General features: G+C 39.5%; 1 protein-coding gene, 1 long non-coding RNA gene and 2 other non-coding genes across 4 annotated transcripts; 3 read left to right on the forward strand and 1 right to left on the reverse strand.

The window, feature by feature from the left end:
* Positions 1–3,058: 3,058 nt before the first annotated feature.
* On the reverse strand, positions 3,059–4,826 carry LOC121767755. Its single transcript, XR_006043196.1, has 2 exons — positions 3,466–4,826; positions 3,059–3,090 (listed from the first exon to the last, which is right to left on the reverse strand). It is a non-coding gene; the product is annotated as an uncharacterized LOC121767755 (long non-coding RNA).
* A 435-nt stretch (positions 4,827–5,261) lies between these two features.
* Positions 5,262–5,343, forward strand: TRNAS-AGA. Its single transcript has one exon. It is a non-coding gene; the product is annotated as a tRNA-Ser (tRNA).
* A 1,099-nt stretch (positions 5,344–6,442) lies between these two features.
* LOC121767400 lies at positions 6,443–7,028 on the forward strand. The gene has a single exon (XM_042163666.1). It carries the CDS (start codon positions 6,485–6,487, stop codon positions 6,941–6,943), a length of 459 nt encoding a protein of 152 aa, XP_042019600.1. The 5' UTR covers positions 6,443–6,484; the 3' UTR covers positions 6,944–7,028.
* A 10,092-nt stretch (positions 7,029–17,120) lies between these two features.
* On the forward strand, positions 17,121–17,192 carry TRNAH-GUG. The gene has a single exon. It is a non-coding gene; the product is annotated as a tRNA-His (tRNA).
* The last annotated feature ends 173 nt before the right edge of the window (positions 17,193–17,365 follow it).

Below are 17,365 nucleotides of genomic sequence, written 5' to 3' on the forward strand. Positions count from 1 at the left end.
TGACGGAAATTTGTTTATTTTACGATCAATGTAATATTAATGTATGATGGAAATTTGTTTGTTGTATGATCAATGCAATATTAGTGTATGATGGAAATTTTTTGTTGTATGAATAATACTATTATCTTTGAATGATAAAAAATAGTTTGTTGTAGGATAAATTTAATTTTAAAGTATGATGAAAATCAATGTAATGTATGGTGGATATAGTTTTACCACTCTAAGATGAAATAAACAATGAAGATGAAAAAATTAAGAAATCATCTCTTTGATTGGTTAGGAAGTCATATACTGGAGAATGATCTCAACGCCTAAAATTTTGAATTTTTCATACTCATATTAAACTTAGTCAAAAGAATATGACGATTTTGACTTTATAATGATAATTTTATGCCTTCGTATTGCTACACCATCCCCTTAATCTCATCCTTATGTATGTTGATTCAATAAATATTAAAAGTAATTAGTTATACACTACTAAACTTATATCCATATGAATATTCCGGACATCCTTTTATAGTAAAATCACGAAATAAATGTGATACATGAGTATACATTAATATGCATTCATGTAATCCATCATATACACCGAGTACATTTATTGAAAAATTTAATGATTTCGTATTATTTAATTCAAATTTATCGTGCATGTTCGTGTTTTCATTTTCTATAAGAAGTTCAAACACAATATTTTCTGGTTGTTGGAATAAATTACACAATAAAACTATATATACTTCATCAACAAATATATTTCCTTAAGAAACAAAACACAAACAATAAAGTAATGGTTCTCAAATTGAGAAAAAAAAAGATGAGTTAGAAGCTTATTTATGTGAAAGATAAACATATTTTTATAAAAGATGCGTTGCATTAATAGCTAAAACTAGTTGCAAAAGCAACTACTAAATACTAGTATGTCGTTTCTATATTAAAAACTCATTGAATGTGTATGTGTCAGTAGTTTAACAAACAGAGTAGAAATTAGATTTTATTTATAAGTTTAAAATTTTCCAAGAATTGAAGGAGTATTAATTCTATTGTGTGGGTATTGTGTGCAGGCTCATGAATGGCAACGTTTTGTTAAACAATTGGACAATTCTAAGTTTCTCACCAATTTATAATTGATAGTCATTAAGTAAAAGTGGGTGTGGCTATTAAGTAGTGTATGCATAATGATATGTTATAGTAGTACTAAAAAGATATCATAGTCAATTCCATCACATCTTATAACGCGTACATATTTTACTAATTAGGTGTTTAAATTGGTCTTATAGTACAAACTAGACATACAATTACATCATAAAAATAATCAATTAACCTCCTAAAAAATTAATTAGCACGTTGATGTAAGAGAATATAAGTAGGATAGGAAATAGGATGAATAATGGGGTGAACACGAGATACATTAGTAATGCCTAATTGTCGTATAGGATGAATGGTTGCTCACCACTTGCTAAATTTAACAACTATTTAATTAGACCCTAAACCATAATCACAGCCCTAATGATCATCAATTAGCCACCCTACGCCTCAAAAAAATCTATGAAAAAACTGATTTATTTTCATGTGTAAATTGTTATAAGCAAAAAATGGGTAACGGTAAATTTAATAGGGCGTAACGAGAGAGTGGGTGTGTGGGAAGAAGAGAGCACAAATATCAGAACAAGATAATCCAAATTAGCACAAACCCCATTGATTATGACTATATTTAAAACATAAATATAAGGCCCACTGCACCATATACAAACAAAAATTAAATCCATATAAAATATAGATATGAAATCTTAAATTAAATGAGAAGCTGCTTGGTCAATGGCTATTGACACACCAACACAAATATTATAGTAATTTATTTTGAAATGAAAAAACTTCGGAAAACATAAATTAATCATACAAATGGCGTAATGTGACCGTACACATATATCCAATTATTCATAGCTTGGGGAAGTGAGAAATCTTCAGGCTGCCGATGGTTCTGCGTCTGCCAAGTGACAAACAAAGATGAGATAAATAATTTGTTATATATATTTACATAAATTGCAATTTAAATGGCAGTACTCCATTTGATTTTGGGGTTTGTCATAAATAAAATAGTACTAGTAAATTTGTTTGATTGGGATTTTAAATACTTTTATATACTAGGATTGTTCTCTCATGTTTCAATTTACTCGTCGAGTGCTGATTGTTACACAATTGAGTCAAGAGTTCGTGTATTTGAGCTACAACTACTTAAAAGCTCTAATTTACCACAATTGGTATAATAATGCCGAAAGATTGAGAATAAATTGCTATGTTTCGAACTGATAAATAGGTGCTAAAATAGCATACATATTTGTAATTTTTTTTATACTTTGAAATAGTAAGACTTCTTTGATTATAAAAAATCATATCAATAAATCATTTTCGATATAAAAATAGGCATACATTTCGCAATTATTGCCAGTTTTAACTATATACCTGCTTCCCTACGCCTTATAATGTTCGTCTCAATTGAACTCTCAAAAAGAAATATATACATGGCCAATTTGAGCAATTTGGTTGGGGGGTTTCTTTCAATTAATATATTTACTTTTTTGGGGACATAATCCTGTCATTTTCTTTCTTAAATGTCTGACTGTAACGGCATTATCTATCAGATTTAATTTGTTAGTTGGAAGGTTAATATTATTTTTAATTTTCTTTTAATATTTTATAAGCATACACTTTGGATGCTCTGTTCTGTACATATGAAACTTTGATTGTACCTACTCAATTATTGATAACACAAATTAAATAAGGCGAATATTCAAATAATAAAAGGTAAAAAATTTAATTTACTTGGAATCGGAACGAAGACATTTAATTTCATAACTTCCAAAAATAGAAAGCATCATTAGTTACCAAACATCCAAATTGCTGTGAAGCAAATATTGGTGTATGACAATAAATGATTGAAAATCCCCATAATTTAATTCATGATTCTATAATTTATACATTCGCACATACACACTACTTGAAATTTTGTTACTGATCTGAGGCACATGACACCGACTTTTCTATTGAAGAGGGCAAACAATTCTGATGAAGAGGCTCGTTACATTAATTTATACACTTCAAAAACGTGAAAGGAGTTAGAAGAGAAATAAATATGAAGCTACAGTGTAATAAAAGGATTTTACTCCTATTATTTTTTCGTTACTAACCAAGTGGCTATGTAATTAAGTTTCAACGTTCCTAGCTACCTCAATGAAAGATCCTAACAATTTAAGTAATTTTTAAAAAAAAAAATTACAATCGACGTAAATACTGTCTTTGTAAATAAAATAAGACCAAAATAATGATGAAGAGGATCCTATTTAGCTGACCCCTACCTTTCATACACTCATGTACCAAACCTGACACTATATTACATCAAAGCTCACATGCATGATAAGGTCAAATTAAATATATTAAATTATCAATATACAAAGATACATGGAGTACTACCTTTTGTGGTTGAAGATGATGATGGTGGATCTTGATCATCTGGTGGTGGGATAGCCACACCAGGCCAAGATTTGCACATACAATGCTTCCCTTTTTCAATATTTGCATAAAGTGAGGTCAAATGCTTTCCACAACCTGCCCATGAATATTTCCCACATTTCTTGCAATCCACTCTAATACACATTTTGATTTCTTGGAATCCTCTCATGCTTATCATGTTAAATTTCATTTATATAAGACCTCATTTTCATCAAATTCATCGATGAAAAGCACCTTTGTCTTTGAAACTAACGACTTAATTCTTCTCTTGTTATCCCAAAACCCAACAAGAAAAAAATAAAACTCCCATTTTATTGCTCCATTTGTTTGTTTGCTTGCTTGTGTTTCTCCCATTTGGACTATTGGGTTAAGACTGATGTTCAATAAAATCAATATATTGAACCAATGATCACTGGCTATAATTGAATTAATGTGACACCATTCAATCAAGACTAGCTAGATACTAGCTATAGTAGTAACATTTTTTTGATTTATTTAGATGTGAAAGAGTGAGTTTGACAGTAGAATAGTGTTCTGTTAGGAAGTAAATCCAGATGAGATGAAACAAAAGTTGTTGAAATCTTGAAGGTGGTAGTTATGATTCGACCATCACATGAAAGTTAGTGATTGTTGATATGAAATTTTGACACCTCAGGAAAAAAAAAAAATTTGTTGTGGTTTTTGTTAGATATTCAACTAATTGTTGAGGGTTTCAATTTGGACAGTTACCGAGGATTGGAAGCATTTCGATCTTACTATATAATCCAATAGTGTGTTCTTTTTTTTAACTTCATCAATAATTCACACTATTCCAAGAATTGGCATTTTCTATATATTTAAGGAGAGTAAAGGCTTTATTTTAGCTATTTTTCTGTTCTTTTATATAGAAACAAAACGCTTAAACTATCAAGAATAATGAGCAAAGATTCAACAGAGCAACAAACAAGTCTTTTTTACAAAACAAAAACACGTACAAGAGCCAAAGCAAAAACAACCCACAAGGTTCTAACATCTACCTTGACCCACAACGTTCTGATAAACCAAAAGTATGAAGTATAAGAGGATAGAAATAAAACATCCAAGCGACAATAGAAACCAATAAAGCAGTCAAAAGCAAATCAACAACCAGGATTGACACATCCCCAAGATGAAGAGAACATACCCATGAGACGCTTGCCATACTCAACAGTCAACCCCATTAAAAAGTGTGATGTAGTAAATTTCAACAAAGACTGATTGATCCATATTCAGACACTCCTTCCCTTATGATTCCCGGGTTTTGCTCTAGCAATGTATCCAAGTGCCAAGACGCCATAACAACATTTTTTTCCATTGACTTACTGTGAGTGGGAGTTATGTAGTACTATTAATCTAAGTATTTTGTATCTTGGTTGATAGCAACTCTACTAAAAACTATGCACGCTGATTAAGTTTAGGAACAATAATTAGATTGAGTGGTGCAATAATTAAGCTTTCAGAAACTTTAAATAATGAATAAATATCAAATATCTAAAATATAGTGGTTCGTTAAGTAAAATACAAGGCCAAGGGTATTTATCATCCAGTTGAATGAATCAATTTTCATGAATTAATTTTTGTTGTGTGCAAGAGCATGTGAAATTTGACTGATCTAGAACACATGGCTTTTAGCCCAGTAGCAGAATAAGCTAGATAACCAGGCCTGACCCAATAACTTACTATAGTTATAAACGTTTTAAATATATATTCACTATTAAACGACAGTCATTTGGATCCAAGTGGTCGTGCCGGAGTGGTTATCGGGCATGACTAGAAATCATGTGGGCTTTGCCCGCGCAGGTTCGAATCCTGCCGACCACGTTACATTTTTCTAACTGTTTTTGTAATGGTTATATATATATTCCTCAATTTCGAGTTTAGAAGCTAATGGTGGTTCAAATTCCTTCACCACTCCGTTTTGTGATATGAGTTTTTGCATAAAAAAGAAAATAATTAGTTTGAGCTTCTTTTCTGTTTCTAGCTTCCTATAGTGAATATAAATGGAGTGGTGCACGGATTTGAACTTTTCACTCTCAAAGAGATGAAATGGCCAGCAGAGAATACGAGCCAATTATTTGAAATCATCTAATCTGGATTATGACTCTTGAATCAAGTTGTGAACTACTGAAAGTCCTCTTACTAAAACGTTACAAATATGTCATGTGACAAAAAAAATTGGTTTTAAAAAGAATAAGTACAAAGGATTTTTTACTAGAGTTTCTAAAAGTATATGGTACTTATCACACATTCGCCCATGTCCACTTTCTATAGTGTCAGATAGAAACATTTTTTTTTCCACATGTTTTAAAAAAAATGATAATACTAATACTTAAAATGGAAAAAGAGTAAAGTAAAAAATAATGAAGAAGACTATGAAACGAGAAAATAAAATACTCTCTTTGTACCAAAATAGATGTCACACTTTCCTTTTTAGTTTGTCCTACAAAAAATATCACGTTCTTATTTTTGGGAAAGGTTATGTCTCACATAAATATGCTCTCTCCGTCACATAAAAATAGAGACATTTGGGACTACACGAATTTTAATATATAGTAATTAATAAAATAAGAGAGATAGAAAGAAAAAATATTGGAGTAAGTAAAGAGAAGAGTCCACCTCACTAGAGAAAAAGAAGTTATCAAAAATAGATTTAGATATTTTTATGGGACGGATGAAAATGAAAAAAAAATATTTATTTTTATGGAACGAAGAGAGTATAAAATATGGAGACTACTAAATAAAACTTTATGTATTTAACACACAAATAAACATCGTGTTTAGGATGACATCTGCTACTAATCTACTACCACTATTTTGAATGAACCGATTAGTAGTAGCTAATTGAGAGTTGGGCTTTTGGTCTTTTCAGTGTAGAAGCCCGGAGAAAGACAGACCACACATTATCATGACCACTTGATTGAGATTAAAAGGATCATTTTGTTGATCTCGGCAAAGCTACGCCATGGCCTCCACATACTCCTTCGTCGCAGCGCAGCTCTTCCCTTCCCACAATACCGCTCACTCCGCCAAACATGCGCCCGCGGCGGCGCTGCTCCCCACGCGGCGGCAGTGCCTGCTTCTGCTCACCTCGGTGGCGGCGCTGAAGGCGGCGGAGTTGCCGTCGAGAGCGCAGGATATCCCGCTGTTCGGGCTGAGGAAGAGCCTCCGCAAGGTGGAGGAGGAAGCGGAGGAGATAGTGAAGGAGGGGTTCGAGGCGGCGGACAAGGGCATCGTCGCGGCCGAGAAGGGGATCGAGGCAACCGAGAGAGGGGTAGTGGCGGCTGAGAAGGAGCTCGAGACGGTGCTGGCCTTCGGCGGTCTGGCGCAGGCGGGGGTTGTTGCTGGAGCGGAGTTGCTTGGCGTCGTCATCGCTACCTCCATTGTTAATGGGATTCTGGGGCCGGAAGCTCGGAAATCTTGAGATTGTTTGTAATGTTACAATTTCATTTATGTATTGTGTAATGTTTGTTTAATTTGTGTTATGACACTGATTCTTCGCCTCTTAATTCGTCAAGGTATTTGATGATTCTCATATTTATCCGAACACAAATAAAATAGGCTACAATTGTTGTACACTACTACTTCCATATTATAACATAAATTGTAAAACTTATACTTCCATATTATATAAAAATGAGATCTACGTTACAGAGACTCGTAATCATAGACGGAGGGAGGGAGTAGTGGCGTTCAATCGCCAACTGATGGAGTACGTACTAAACAAGCCCAACAGCAGTAAAGCCCATCAGCCTAAAGCCCAAGAAAGAGTATCAGTCCGGCATGACTAAAGAAGTTCAGTTCGGCACACCCAAAGAGTTCGGCCCCAGCCTACAGCTCGGTAAAAGCCAACCAATCAAACTCTGCTCTCAGGTCGGCATCAAGCTCTACAAAGCTGCTCGGCAATAGTTCAGCAGTTCGGTCTCAGCATCGGCAAAAGCTGCTCGGCAATACCGAACTGGGAGCCACGACCTCCACTACACGATCTATCTAGTGGTGGACCCATGCAGGCTCTCATGACCTCCACGACATCCACGACATAATTACTGATGATGTAAGCCACTGCCTAGTTAGTGGCCATGCAGGATCTCATGACCTCCATGACCTCCACGACTTAGGGTGGTGATGCAAGCCACGATCTCAGTTCAATATATAAATAGAACTTAGATCTGGTAGACCAGGATTTTTTACTAACTCTAGAGATAAAAGATCATATAGCAAGTCTGTGTTGTAAGCTGTAATCCCAGATCAAGCAATACAATCTTGCCCTCCCTTCTTCCCGTGGACGTAGATTTACTTCAGTAAATCGAACCACGTAAATTCTTTGTGTCGTAGTCTTTATCTTCTACCAGCATTTACAAACATCAGAAATTCGCGGATTCATCACTGGCGCCGTCTGTGGGAAACCAGAGAACCAAATCTGTGATAAAGCGAATTTTTGATCCTTTTTCCACCACCAAAAAAAAAAAAAAAAAAATGCATACCAGATCACATAACACCCGTGCCTCCGTCCGTGATAACCATGAGGAAGCTAATCCAGCCGCCCATAGGCCTGGAAAGCAGCCTCGTGAGAAATCTGTCTCCAGTTCTCACGAAGAAGGAACAAGCCACTCCAGGAGAGATCGCACCGAGTCTTCCCAGCAGCCCGATTTAAATGAAGCTGTCAAGCTGTTCTTGGCCGAGAAGCAGGAGGAGTTCTTAACCTTCCTGCAGAAGAGCCAACAGCCGGAGAAGACAACGGCGGATTCTCCCTCCTCATCCAGACATGAAAGTCACTACCGCAGTAGTGACGTGTCTTCCAGGAGAAAGAATCCTCAACCCCGACATGTTCCTGTTCCTCCTCGGTACCGGAACCACAGGAGAACTCCATCTCCTCCGTACCGAAGAGATGTCGGGTTCGCCATGTACGGAGCATTGAAGACTCCGTTCTCGGACGATATCACCCGAACTCCTTTGCCGCGGAACTACCGGACACCGTCAATGACTTATGACGGGCTAGTGGATCCTCATGACTTCTTGGGATGCTATCAATATAATATGGCGAACCAGGGTCTCAATGAGGTCCATATGTGCAAGCTGTTCCCCGAGCTGCTCATCGGGAACGCCAGAAGGTGGTTCGACAGCCTTCCTCAAGGCAGCATTAGATCCTACCGAGATCTAATGGATGCTTTCCACAGGAGGTTCTTTCAGAAAGCGGAAGCCCGGATTACTTCGGCTCAGCTGCTTTCTATACGTCAAGGTCGCGACGAAAAGATCAGCGACTTCCTGACGAGATTCCATAAGGAATGCCTACAAGTAGATAATCTCAATGATCTACTTGTCATTTCGGCATTCCAAAATGGAATCCTGCCCGGAGCTCTCTACAGAAAGCTCGTGGAGTGCGGTCCGCAAACAGCTCAAGAAATGTGGGACATTGCGGACCAGTTTTCCCGTGCGGATGAGGCAGACCGTCGAAAACGGTCTTTAGACAGCTCATCCCGAGAAGAGAAAAAGAAGCCCGATCAAAGCGGCCAGGTGCTTCCTCGCCGAACTCCTTTTGAAAGAATTCAAAGGGCACCGGTACAAGGCAGATTGGGGCCACGTCTCAATCCTGAGAAGCCGCCCGCTCAGTTCGTACCATTAAACAAGTCAAGAACGGAAATTTTCGAACTACATTCCGATATGTTCGAAAAACCAAAGCGGATGACGAAATCAGCCGCGCGGCGACCTCAGGATCAATATTGCTCCTTCCATCAAGCCCACGGTCACGATACCGAGGAGTGCCGAAATTTGGCTGCAGGTATTGATGTTCTTGTGAAAACAGGAACGTTAAAAAAATACCAAAGCAAGCAGCCGAAAAAGAACAAAAAGCAGAGAGGTGCGAACTGCAATCCTCAGGATCCGAAAAGGCATGAAGATCCCGAAGACGACGACGAGCCGCAATATGATGGAGTAATCCAGACTATTGATGCTCTCCCTGCCGGGAAGACTAAGTCGTCCCTAAAAGCAGAACGCAGAGGTTCCAATCAAGAGGAGCCGACACATAAAAGGCTGAAGAAAGACGAAGTGATTACATTTTCAGATGCCGATCCCGTCCCAGCCATCTCTCCTCACCAAGACGCTATTGTCATTCAAGCCGGAGTGGCAAACAAACTGATCCACAGAGTATTTGTGGATACAGGAGCGTCAGTCAGCGTTCTTTTTAAAGAATGTTTCGATAAAATGGAAGTGGATCCAGCTCGGCTCAGTCCGGCTCCACTTCCTCTGAAAAGTTTCGCCCAGGAGGACACCCGCCCTGAAGGTATTATCAGCCTTCCGATCACGGTGGGAAAAGCGCCTACAAGCTCCAATACGATGATCGAGTTCTTTGTGGTGAAAGCTCGGTCCCCGTACAACATCATCCTGGGGAGAGACTGGCTCAACACAGTTCGGGCCGTTTGCTCTACTTATCACCTCACCATCAAGATCCCCACTAAAGGTGGGATAGCGGTCATCCGAGGTGATCAAAAGAGAGCAAAAGAATGTCTGCAGATTGCGCTTAAAAGTGCCGAGCAATCAGTTCGGCACCATCAAGCATAGCAATCACAGCAACCGGAGTCAGAGGCAAGCGAGATGACCGAAGTCACTTCAGAGCCGAACTCAATGACCGTTCAGTTATACGAAGATGATCCATCCAGAACGGTCAAGATCGGCTTCACAGGAACGCCTCTACTCCGGGAAAAGACCATTCAGCTCCTCAAGGAGTACAAAGATGTCTTTGCATGGTCTTCGTTGGACCTGACCGGAGTGCCCCCCGAGGTAATCACTCATCGGTTAAATATTGATCCTTCAATCCGGCCAGTAAAACAGAAGCAAAGACTCTTTGCGGCAGAAAGAAGCCAAGTCATCCATGACGAAGTCCGCCAATTACTAAAAGCGGATGTACTATTCGAGGTGAAATATCCTTCTTGGGTGGCCAATCCTGTGATGATCAAGAAAAAAGGAGGAGGATGGCGGATGTGCATAGATTTTACCGATCTAAACAAGCACTGTCCTAAAGATTGCTATCCCCTTCCGAATATAGATAAAAAAGTAGAAGCTTTGATCGGCTTCGAAATTTTCTGTTTTCTTGATTTATACAAAGGATATCACCAAGTGTTGATGGATGAGAGTGACGCTCCGAAAACAGCTTTCATTACCGATTTCGGCATTTTCGCTTATAAAAAGATGCCATTCGGTTTAAAGAATGCCGGAGCCACTTATCAAAGGATGGTAGACAAGCTTTTTCGGCACCTAATCGGAAAACAGGTTGAAGTGTATGTCGACGACATAGTTGTCAAAAGCAAAAGCACTTCGGAGTACGAAGACAACCTCAAATCCACTCTCGACGTGCTCCGAAAAGCCAACCTCAAGCTCAACCCCCAAAAATGTACCTTTTTGGTAGATTCGGGAAAATTTCTGGGTTGTTGGGTTTCAAAGGACGGACTCAAGGCAAATCCCTCAAAAGTTCAGGTTATTCAGAACATGGCGATGCCGAAGTCCATACACGATGTGCAAAGACTAACTGGATGTCTAGCCGCATTGAATAGATTCCTTTCCCAAGCAGCCGAAAAGCAACTGCCGTTCTTCAAAGTGTTAAAAAAGGCACCAAAGTTTGAGTGGGGAGCCGAGCAGAAAAAGGCTTTTGACGAGCTCAAAAGTTATTTAGCCGAGCTTCCAATTCTCTCTGCTCCAACAGATGCCGAAGTGATTTTCTTATACTTAGCGGCATCCGATCAAACCATTAGCGCGGTGCTTGTACGAGAAGAAGGCCTAAAGCAGTTTCCCATCTACTTTACAAGCCGAGCATTAAGAGGTCCAGAAACAAGGTATCAACCTCTGGAAAAAATTGCTCTGGCGTTAGTAAATGCAGCAAGGAGACTGCGGCCATACTTCTATGCTCACAAGGTATGCGTCTTAACCGATCTGCCTCTTCGGCAAGTTTTGACCAAGCCAGAAGCATCAGGCAGAATCGCCAAATGGGCCATAGAGCTGGGAGAACACTCAATCGGGTACCTACCTCGGAAAGCCATCAAGGGACAAGCCTTGGCAGATTTTCTTGCAGAGGCCAAGTTCGATCAAGCAATCCCTGTCATTGCCGAACAGAAAAATTCTGCCAATGCCGAACTAGCACAGCCCTTGGAATCCGAAGTAGAGCCGCCGGACTGCTGGAGCGGATTCGTAGATGGAGCTTCGAATAAAACGGGAAGTGGAGCTGGTATTCTGCTTATCGCTCCCGATGAACACGAGGTAACCTATTCACTTCGGTTCTCATTCCCAACCACTAATAACGAAGCCGAATACGAAGCCCTCCTTGCCGGACTCCAGTTAGCGCAAAGTCTGCTCGTCAAATCTCTCAAAGTCCATTGTGATTCACAAGTCATAGTAAATCACATGTTGGGTACAAGTGAAGCTCGTGACGAGAGAATGAAGAAGTATTTGGACAAAGCGCAAAGCATCAGCCGAAGTTTCTCCTATTTTCGGATAATCCGCATTCCCAGAGCGGAAAATAGCCGAGCAGATACCTTAAGTAAGTTGGCCTCAGATCCGAGCTCAAAGGCGGAAGAATTAATGCATCGAAGCATTGATGAAGCCGAGGTACATTCAGTATCCAGCTCGCCGAACTGGATGACGCCGATCTTGCAGTATCTGGATCAAGGACAATTGCCCGAGGATAAGAGAGAAGCTCGGAAGATCACGTGCCGAGCACTTCGGTACGAACTTCATGAAGGAGTCCTCTTTAGAAAGTCTTACCTCCAGCCGTTATTGCGGTGCGTAGGACCAGAAGAGACGGACTACATCCTCAGAGAAGTTCATGAAGGATCGTGCGGTAGCCACATCGGAGCCAGAGCTTTAGCTAAAAAAGTTCTGAGATGGGGATATTATTGGCCAACCATGGTACAAGAGGCAGTGCAGCTCGTCAAGACATGCCCGAAGTGCCAAATCCATGCAAATATCCCAAGGATGCCGCAGACCGATCTATCCACTATGCAAAGCCCTTGGCCTTTTATGCAATGGGGTATAGACATAGTAGGACCACTACCACAAGCTCCTCGGCAAATAAAATTCCTAATCGTTGCCGTGGACTACTTTACGAAGTGGGTGGAAGCTGAACCATTAGCTACGATAACGAGCTCGAAGGCATTGGATTTCGTCTGGAAGAACATAGTGTGCCGATTTGGCATACCCCACATCCTCATCTCGGATAACGGGACTCAATTCACCGACAAGACGTTCAAGAATTGGTGCCAAGAGCTGAATATTCAACAGCGGTTCACTTCGGTCTCTCATCCACAAGCAAACGGACAAACGGAGGTAACAAATCGTATCCTGGTGAAAGGGTTAAAAGCTCGGTTAGAACAAGCCAAAGGACAATGGGTAGAAAATCTCCCTCAAGTCCTATGGTCCTACCGAACCACACCCACAACCTCCAACGGTGAAACTCCGTACAGTCTTGTGTACGGCACTGAAGCCGTGATTCCGGTGGAGATCGGCATACCCAGTCCCCGAACTCTAAATTTCTCAGCAGAAATGAATGACGACGGACTGAGAGCCGAGCTAGATCTTGCCGAAGAAAGAAGAGAATTGGCATGCATAAAAGCAGCCAAGTACAAGGAGCAAGTAGCCCGGTATTATAACCAAAGGGTGAAAAAGCTGCAATTTCAAGTGGGAGATCTCGTCTTGAGAAACAACGAAGTAAGCCGAGCAGAAAAGCTAGGCAAACTCGAACCCACATGGGAAGGTCCGTATCGGGTGTCAGAAGTCCTCGGCAAAGGGTCTTACAAATTGGCTCACATGTCAGGAGAACAGGTACCCCGAACATGGCACATTTCCAACCTCAAGAAGTTCCATTTGTAAGAGACAGTCCGGTCAGTCAGTCAGTCTTGAGTCCTGTTCGGTCAATGTGCTTTCTTTGGTTTGTTTGGTCTTTTTGTCTATGTGCGTTTTGTCTATGTGCGTTTTGTCTATGTGCGTTTTGTCTGTCTATGTGCGTGTCGTCTCTTACAAATGTTGCTGAGGTATCTTGTTCTTCGAAGGCTGATCCCCTTTTTAGAACATATATAAGCCAACGATTGTGAGTCAAAGCTTCTACAGAAGATACAAGACCACAATTCAGCTTAAACAAGCAGTTCGTCTGAAACGAGCTGCAATAAGCCAACGATTGTGAAGTCAAAGCTTCTACAGAAGATACAAGGCCACAATTCAGCTTAAACAAGCAGTTCGTCTGAAACGAGCTGCAATAAGCCAACGATTGTGAAGTCCAAGCTTCTAAAGAGGATACAAGACCGCAATTCAGCTTAAGAATCAAGCACTTCGTCTGAAACGAACTGCAACGAAAGTCCGATTCTCGCGATAAAACTTGCCTGAATTAGGACAAGGGAAAGTCCGATCCACGCGATAAAACTCGCCGAATTAGGACAAGGGAAAGTCCGATCCCCAAATTAGGACAACGGAAAGTCCGATCCGAGCGATAAAACTCGCCAAATTAGGACACAAGACGAGTCCGGTCAAAGATGTTTATTTCATCAGACCAAAGACGAGTCCGGTCAAAGAAGAGTTCACTTCATAAGACCGAGGACAAACATCAACTTACCCCGTACCTTTATCCAGAATGCCGAAGTAATTCACTTCGCTTTCCAGGGGGGGTAGTGATGGAGTACGTACTAAACAAGCCCAACAGCAGTAAAGCCCATCAGCCTAAAGCCCAAGAAAGAGTATCAGTCCGGCATGACTAAAGAAGTTCAGTTCGGCACACCCAAAGAGTTCGGCCCCAGCCTACAGCTCGGTAAAAGCCAACCAATCAAACTCTGCTCTCAGGTCGGCATCAAGCTCTACAAAGCTGCTCGGCAATAGTTCAGCAGTTCGGTCTCAGCATCGGCAAAAGCTGCTCGGCAATACCGAACTGGGAGCCACGACCTCCACTACACGATCTATCTAGTGGTGGACCCATGCAGGCTCTCATGACCTCCACGACATCCACGACATAATTACTGATGATGTAAGCCACTGCCTAGTTAGTGGCCATGCAGGATCTCATGACCTCCATGACCTCCACGACTTAGGGTGGTGATGCAAGCCACGATCTCAGTTCAATATATAAATAGAACTTAGATCTGGTAGACCAGGATTTTTTACTAACTCTAGAGATAAAAGATCATATAGCAAGTCTGTGTTGTAAGCTGTAATCCCAGATCAAGCAATACAATCTTGCCCTCCCTTCTTCCCGTGGACGTAGATTTACTTCAGTAAATCGAACCACGTAAATTCTTTGTGTCGTAGTCTTTATCTTCTACCAGCATTTACAAACATCAGAAATTCGCGGATTCATCACCAACCATGCCTATGCTATTTCCCCCTTTTATCTTACTCCATTAGTATTTTATTATACTCCATTTGATGATTAAATAATTTAAAATAGAGTTGACTATTTAGGTAAACAGGGGAGGTGTCTCTTCACATGAACAAACAAATTATGAGGCATTGCTGCACATACAATATGTTTATAACTTTGTAGTTCAGCATAACAAAGCACAGTAGTCATGTTTCCACGTGCTTAGAAAAGAAATGGAAAATGCGAGAGTTGGTGGTAGTGAAGCACTCACTGAATGCACAACGATTCAGCAAAGCTAATTCAGATACCCGTGACGTGATTGGTCGATATATAGTGGACAATACCAGCCAAACTAATTTAAGTTAATTCAAATTGTTGGTGGGAAGTTGCTTTTAAAATCAAAATTTGCCATTGTTTTTAATAGAGAGCAAAGCAAATAAGTTCCCCTTCACTAAAAGTTGCAATTATGAATACCAAATGCTGATAGTGAAAGCCAACAACGGCTTCATCAAATCTCCAACACAAAGAATTCATATTTCTATTTCTTGGCACCGTTACTACCTCAGCTTCAGGGGAAGGTGAAAGCATCGCCTCGTTGAAGCCATTTGTCATCGGATTCATTTGCAGCTTCGACGACGGCGGAGATAGCATTCTTGACTCTGGTCATGGTCTTGTGGTGGCGGAGCCGCTTCAGCACGGCGTCTCTGTCCAGACTCTGCCTCGACGGCTTCAGAAGTAGGTGGCTTGAGACTGAATCGACCGAAACCTCTTTCTTCTGTGATTCATCAGAGAATGAAGCTTGATTTTGGGCGAGCATAAAAGCCATTGATTTCTTCAACAATCTGTAATAATAATGAACAACGTTGGAGTATATGAGTATATGTTTGTGATTGTTTTATATATAAAGAGATTAAATAGTTGATCTGTGGGCCTGTTTGAAACTGATTGGTTGTATTAAAAAACGGTGGTGGTTTCATATTCAAAGTGTGGGCTACGAACGTCGTTTAGTGAACCTAAAAAACCCCCACTGCGCATTCAATTTCAATAGTTAAAACAAATCGTAAGCAAAGTCCTAATTTTCTTACTTTCTTTTAATAGTCGCATAGACCATGCATGTTTGAGATTTGTAAATATTGTTATTGTTTATTACTTTAATACTATTGCTCTATCTATGTCAGCATTTAGGTATAGCAACAAATTCAATCTAATGAATCATAGTTTGATTACGATTTTAACATTTATTCTTATGATGCCAGTATCTTTCTTTTTGTCGAAAAATACTAATCGTAGCCAGCCTTTATCCGAAAATTTTGGTTATCGGTTACCTAATAACCGACACTAGTCGAGTCGATTATCGGTTAACCGTTCATGAACCATGGTTAATTCTAAGATGACATTTGACCGGTTGCAGAAGCCTCCCATTTCAGATTGTTTTGGACACGATGCCTGTACGGAATCATCAATATTCTAACATGATTGATTAATCTTTATTAGTGTAATTAGAGGCTCAGCATTCAACCCAAACTGTATAAGTATAAGACGAGATGTCAGAACAGCCTTATCTACATCAGGTTGCTGCTGTTTTCCCAATGATATGTTGTCAAATTGCACACAGGTTTGTCAATTTTCTTTAAATAGAAAATGATGAAAATGCATTTTTATCCTAAGTTGCTGATGGACCACGAAATTGATGCTAAACGGAAATTACACAATTATGGGCTGGTAAAACAATGTGCTTGCTACTGGTTTATATACTTTATTGATTACTTCATTTTTACGAAATGTCTAAATTTAATAGAACTATGATTATTTAATTTAAACTCAAAATGAAGCAGACTTCTCAAATAGGATTGGCAGATCTTATCAAATAGGTTTAGATTTTGACTGCTTTATAACTGAGTTATTCTCAAACACAAAATTTATACTACTATTCGATTTCATTTTCCCATGATTTCACGTGCCAATGAAATAGAAGCTAATTTTGTTTATTCCACACTTGTTAGCCAACTTCAGTTTTTCTTACAAATTATGCAAAATATATGTACTTGAAAACACAACTTAAAAGTAATGTGCAAAATTAAAATCGGGACAAACTCATACCGCATTTTATACCACCAATTAATTGGATTAATTTTGTACATACTGGTATTAGCTAATTTCTGTAAAGAACGTTAATTGGAGTCATTTTGGACACATTCCAATCCAATTGAAAATTATAACAACACAGATTTAAAACTTACTATTAGTAAAGACTAGTCATATTGAACATCTAGTGGCTGTAGTTTAGTGGTAAGAATTCCACGTTGTGGCCGTGGAGACCTGGGCTCGAATCCCAGCAGCCACATTAATTAATTAGTTTTTAATAGTATTTCTATACACTTTTAAGTTTGAAAACAAATTTCTTTTCAACAGTTTTTTTGGGGCAAAAATATGCTGAAATAGTATGTTGTACTGTGTTAATATTGGAATCTTTGGTAGTATATTGTTTCATTTTGAATCTAATTCTTTAGAAATTGA

Source organism: Salvia splendens, chromosome 15, assembly GCF_004379255.2.
Source record: "Salvia splendens isolate huo1 chromosome 15, SspV2, whole genome shotgun sequence".
Classification (NCBI taxonomy): Eukaryota; Viridiplantae; Streptophyta; class Magnoliopsida; order Lamiales; family Lamiaceae; genus Salvia; species Salvia splendens.

Coding starts and splice junctions, on each gene's coding strand:
- LOC121767400 (XM_042163666.1), top strand. CDS start 6,485: ATGGCCTCCACATACTCCTTCGTCGCAGCGCAGCTCTTCCCTTCCCAC.